The following is a 6,341-nucleotide window of genomic DNA, read 5'->3' on the forward strand; positions in this document are numbered from 1 at the left end:
TTCAACATTACAGTTTGATTTACCTCGAGGTCCGGTGACTTGAAGCTCAGTGAGTGCATCACACCAATACCCTCCATTTGTGGGTGATATAATTATATACAGCAAAACATCAATTATATCTATCTAAATTTTTAAAGTCATCTACACAATCAAGTAGTGAATTTATTGACAGTCTAGATATACTACTAGTAGTAATAAACAACACATATATAAAAAAATATAAAATAATAAGTTGACAAAATAAAATATCAAAAGATGGTTTTAGTTGTTTGTTGATGTTGATTAGCTTGTTCTTTGAACAATCTCGATCTATGAAATGTTGAAGATAGAGTGGGGTGGAGATGACATTCAAATGCAAAGGGACTTCATCGCCATGATCTGAAAGTTCTAGAAACAGTGTGACATCTTTTCTTGTGAATCTAATCTCTTGATTTTGAAAAATGAAACACTTAGCATAATAATCCTAATTATCAAACATATTTTATACAAGGTCTCTGATGTTTGCACTTTGCAGTATGTCTAGGGCCTAGGCAAAATGAACTTCTACTTATCAACTTCATCTGTCACTCATTTAGTTCTAGTGATAATATGAACTTAAACTAGGGGACAATACTTTTCCATTGTAAATTTTTACGATATGCATGAGAAGTAAAGCTTCTAAGGGAGGTTGAAGCACTAGACATCATTTAATTCTATAAACAAATGCTTAATTTCTTAGTGATACTTTACCATGTTAATTTTGAACAATAAAATGAAATTAACATGTTGGTGTTGGTCTAAGCACATTATAGAAGTTACGATTCTGTAACTGTTACAATGTACTAGTCTAAAAACATTTTAACTATAATTTCGTAACTGTTAGAATGTGTAAGTTTGATTTAAACACATTATAATAATTATGATTTCATAGTTATTACAACGTTCTTAGACCAGAATGTTGTAGTAGTTACAAAATTATAGTTGCTACAATGTAATAGAACCACAAATAAAAGTATTGTAACAGCTATGATTTCATAGCTGCTACAATATAAACCCTAAAACTATAACATTTAAATGGAGAAAAAAGATGTTTAGAGTCACATATATGGAGGAACACACTCTAGATGAACGATGACAGACAAGCTTGACAAGACGATGTGACAACAATAGAGTTGATCCACAAAGACTAATCAAGTGATTGGCAACTCTAGGAGATGAGGCGGCGCCAAGGAAAAAAGAGTTCGAACGATGATTTGAAATATTTAAATTTTTGAGATGGAAATAGTTTTTTTTTAAATTACCAGGTGCTGCTACATTAGGAAAATAAAAAATAATGACAGAATATTACTACACTAAAAGTCGTGCACTCTCACACAATGAGAGTCCAAAAATATATTAATCCTATATATATATATATCACATCTTACACTGCTCACCTCATAAGCACCGAATATATTTTTTTGATTTGTCTTTTTGAAACTTAATACTATACCCTAATCCCTAAATCTAAAACTCTAAATATCTAAATCAAAGCTTTAAAAAAACAAAACAAAACAAAATTACTATAATATATATATATATATATATATATATATATATATATATATATATATATATATATATATATATATATATAAAACAAAACAAAACAAAATTACTATAATATATATATATATATAATTTAAGTATCTAAATTCTTATGATCTGATTAATTCAGATAATTATCGATGTAGCTCATAAAAGTTTTTTTTACAGATCATAAAAATAAATCGGAAAACAAAGATGAATCATGACAAATGGCTTGACATCATATCAAACTCTTCAAATTTAATGTGTCCTAAATGAGTGCGAATCATCGTTGCCTAAGAAATCTATTCCACCAGTTACCATCGCACCATAGTCCCAAGACGGCTCTAACACATTGCGAATGAGAAGATCAAGAATATCATATCCGGTAATTAAGTCAGGTGGCATTCAGTAACTACTAACTTCAGTAAGGAATATCACCCTGGGGCAAATCCCAGTTATCATCGCTAGCCGGCTAAGGAACCAAATCATCGTCTGAAAAGGGCGACGGAAATCTTGACCCTGATCGCCTGGAACAAGTGCATAACTATTTAATGAATCATTTCAAGTTTAAGAGGTTTAACTTAGTTATGATAAGAATAACGAATCAGGTTGACAAAGTTTGGCTTTGGCTGTAGAAGGAATGTCAAGCTACATCTTAATGCAAGTGATTCAGACGTCACTTCTCGGCACATTTGTTACATTTTGCCAGATCCTTTGCCCGATTCATTCTCATTTCTCCATCTGATTTGTCTACCGGATAAAATTGGAGCACATTTAAAAGCCAACCTCCAAAATATTATCTCTATTAGATTCAAATTCTAATCCTCGTATTTGTTCTCCTTATTACAAGCCTAGCACAATAAGAGCAGACAACGGGTCAATATATTAAATTTGTAGCTCAGGACAAAATTATTAACTTATTAACTAAAACAAAATGATTTAATCTAGCATCTTATCACGGTCCCTTAATGTCTTATATCTTTGCTACTGCACCAACAAGGAGAAACACTTGATAAATTGACAATCATAAACGGAAATAATAATATACTAATAATGGTTTCTACTCTTTCAGGCCAACAACTTCACTAAATAATAGATAGAATGGAATTATCGCTTTTAACTCTTTCAGCATGAGATGAATCAAAATTTGATAGAATTCAAAGCCAAATCTACAGCTATCTGTGCCAAAATCGAGCCTTTGTAAACATGAAAACAGGTCATAAAGATAGAGTTTGAGATGAAGCAAAGCACCTTCTAGGCTTCTACTGTCCCTTCTTCCGGGCTCACCAAATCTCTAGGGTTGGAGAGCGGGAAATGGAGGAGATTGATACAAAATGAGGCTAATGATAAGAACGAAATCCATTAAGGGTCTCAATGAATTTCATTTCATACCTCAATAGGCTTTCCATTTTGTGAAAGCTTTGATCTGGAGTTCTTCCTTCATCTACCTGCATCTCTCTTATCAGTGTTTAATATCCAAAAATACGACTTTTTTTTTAACACGCAGCAGAAATCATACCAAACTTACAAGAGAGCACATATTGTTATTTTAAGGTAAATATACTTAGGCGAGATGACTTTCCAACCCACACAAGCTAGAAATTAAATTAATGCATGAACAACATATTTGTGGCACACCAAACACATCGATCAACATGTTTTGGCTAGCACAAATGCTAAAGAGTTTGATAAGGGTGGGTGTTTCTTAACCACCATAGATTCTTTTTTGCCCCAACCGACCAAAAGTATCAAGAAGTTACCTTAATCACTACAGACCAGACGAGTTTGGTCTAACCACTGCATCAACTTTGCTTCACCAGTTGGAACAAAGAATTGCACAGCACCTGACGAGTTTTGTTTTCTATTACCATCAATAGATCTGAAAGGTTAGGAAAGAATTAGGTAACAAGTTTCCTTTGTCCCAACTCTAATTGCATCGAGACTAAGGTACTAACAAGGTGCTTGGAATACCTTAGTTGAACCTTGTCACCCAGATCTTGGTTGAGTGAGCCAGGCAAGAGAGATTGAGTCTGTAAGTGATACAATTTTGCAAGAGAAGAGTACAATCATAAATGCCATCTTCTATAATTTTAAGAAGAATCATTTCTTATCTAACCTTGTATCTTCATACCACAAACACAATAGACAAAGAAAAGGCAAGCAAATACCTTCTACTGAGAATAGAGAAGAAAGAAAAAGGCATAAATAATTGAGCAAATAATCAAGGTTAGGAAGTACTTCAATGAATCAAAGTGGAAATAGAAACATTTTCATAAGCAAGGTAAAGCAACTACAATCAACATAAAGTAACTAGGAAAGGTACAAAATGGAAATAGAAACATTTTCATTAGCGAGGTAAAGCAGACTACTACACATTAGCTTTGAAGTGAACAATTCACTGGTCAGGATTCAAAAACAGAAACAAAAATTAGAAGCAAGACAGCTTGCGCCGAAATAATCCCAAGTATTACATAGGAACAAAACAATGGATCAAACTATCATACATAGGAACAAGCAACAAGGACATGTTACAGGGTGATAAAAGGAAACTAAGAGCAAGTACTACAAAATGCGGTTACTGGAGTAAGTTGAACAACAGCAGAATGTTATTAACTTAATCATCACAGACAAAAAAGCTTGGAAGAGTCTAGCAAACGATGAACAAAAAATTGAAAATTTTGAGAAACAAAAAGAATTAGTTGATCAGCTAAGCAATTACATTAGCTCTAACATAGTGCAAGAGACACAGGTGTTAGTATAAAAATCTTCCACAGGAGAAAAATAAATGTAACATTTTCACAAACTATGCCAACTCTATAGTAATAAAATACCAGACAAATATTTAATGCCATCACGAAAGAAATGAGACAGATTTGAAATTTATATACTCCAACGCTGAATCCAGCTTAGACCTGAAAGAGAGTTGATAATCATCAATGGTTCTTGACATGAGCATCTTTCCTGGAGCTTCTCGTGACATGAATTTGGGAGGGGCATAGGCTTCAAGAGCAACATGAAACTCAATGAAAAAAATTACCAAACTATCGGGAGAATCAAGTTAGATTCAGATTCTTCTTTAATTTTCTTCTTCTCTTTTATCAAATTAAATAGAGATTTCTTTGTACATGGAACAACGAAAACAAGAGCAACAGATCTAAGACAAACCTCAGATCTGGTCTCATACCACCCGATCCATAATCCTACCTCTCATAAAAGTTATTACACCTCAAATTCAACCCCATACATATAGATCTGAGTATATAAAGCCTAAGATCGAATGTATTCCTGGGAGAAGACATGTAAAATCATGAGAGAAGAAGAAAAAACCAGTTTTATTTATTTTTTCTCTTCTCTCGGCCGAGGATAACACATCAGAGGCGGAGAACTGTGTCCTGGAAATCATCATCAGGAAGCAGGTTGAGATCGAAGGGAAGCGACTGCCGACAAAAAGATGCAACGTCGCCGACGTCATCGTCGACGACGGAGGAGGATCCACAGTCGCTGTGGAAGTCATCGTCGCCGTTCAGAACACGCGGGGGCGGAGGGGGGTTGACCTGCCGCTTGCTTACAGACTGCCTCGGTCGGATCGGCAACGACGAGGCTGGAAGCCTCGGTCCGCTGAAGGACTCCACGGTGCTACTGTGGCTGCTAGAAGCCGGCCGCTGGGCCACTGGCGGACGTTGGTGGCGCTGGTAATTATAAGGGAAATGACTGGAGCCCGTCAAAGCGAGGGGAGGATGAATTGGAAAAGGGAACGCAGAAGTGGGGAAATTAGTCTTGGCCTTGGGGCCTCGTAGGGCGACGGCTGCAGAGTCGTAGGCTCGGGCGGCGTCCACCGCGGAGTCAAAGGTCCCGAGCCAGACCCGCGTCTTCTTCCAGGGGTCGCGGATCTCCGCCGCGAACCGGCCCCATGGCCGCTTCCTCACGCCGCGGAACCGCATCTCCACCGCTGTCAACGCGGCTGCAGCCGGCTGCCCCGCCTGTGCGCGGCCCTTCCTCATCGGCAGCTATCAGATCGTCGAAAACAAGAACGATCTCAAAATAACCAAAAAAAACAACAACAAATAGCCTTTTCTCTCCGATCTAACAAGCTCGGGATGGAGTCAACGCCGCATAGAGGCAGAGGCAGATTAGGAGGGACTTAGAAGCCGTTTCTGGAAGGAATTTTCGCCGTCTTTGAACTCGTCAGGCCGCAGTCGCCGGTGCGTAGCTCCTCAAGCTATCTCGACCTCGATCCACCGGCCGTGCCGTGCCGTGCCGTGCCGCCTCCCAGCCTCGCCTCTCCTCCTCTCGCCCACTTTGCCAGCCTCTTTCTTTTATGGACCGCCGTCGTACCTTTCCACAGCGTGAAATGACAACAATACCCATAGTTATTTATTTTTCCAGGCAAATAAAAATCTCCAAATTTACTTATTTATTTTTAACGCGAAGTTGCTTTTGGGTGGCGTGTCGGTAGAACGCAATGCTACCCACATCCCTATTGGTCCTCCTGATTGATTCTTTCACGGGTCCACGTCCATGTGCCTCGAATAGACGATGCCTACTAAATCGTCGGAGTCCATCTCGATCAGCGGAGACAAGGCAATAGCGGATCGGATCCAAACACGTAACTCCGAATCGGAATCGGAATCGCGATCGCGTGTGGCACTGGTTGAGCCGCATCTCTGCGGTTGTATGTATAAGAGTGCAAACGATGAATGGGACAGCGCTTTTTCCGTGCCAGCAACCATTTAGAATACGAGTGCTGCCAGCAACCATTTAGAATCCGAGTGATCCATAAAACCAATGGGTAA

General features: G+C 38.1%; 1 protein-coding gene and 1 long non-coding RNA gene across 2 annotated transcripts; both read right to left on the reverse strand.

The window, feature by feature from the left end:
* Positions 1 to 2,107: 2,107 nt before the first annotated feature.
* LOC121980852 lies at positions 2,108 to 3,507 on the reverse strand. Its single transcript, XR_006111669.1, has 2 exons — positions 2,800 to 3,507; positions 2,108 to 2,399 (listed from the first exon to the last, which is right to left on the reverse strand). It is a non-coding gene; the product is annotated as an uncharacterized LOC121980852 (long non-coding RNA).
* A 1,113-nt stretch (positions 3,508 to 4,620) lies between these two features.
* LOC121980851 (ethylene-responsive transcription factor 3-like) lies at positions 4,621 to 5,864 on the reverse strand. The gene has a single exon (XM_042533094.1). The coding sequence runs from the start codon at positions 5,547 to 5,549 to the stop codon at positions 4,920 to 4,922; it is 630 nt and encodes a 209-aa protein (XP_042389028.1). The 5' UTR covers positions 5,550 to 5,864; the 3' UTR covers positions 4,621 to 4,919.
* Positions 5,865 to 6,341: the final 477 nt, after the last annotated feature.

Source organism: Zingiber officinale, chromosome 5A, assembly GCF_018446385.1.
Source record: "Zingiber officinale cultivar Zhangliang chromosome 5A, Zo_v1.1, whole genome shotgun sequence".
NCBI classification, from domain to species: domain Eukaryota; kingdom Viridiplantae; phylum Streptophyta; class Magnoliopsida; order Zingiberales; family Zingiberaceae; genus Zingiber; species Zingiber officinale.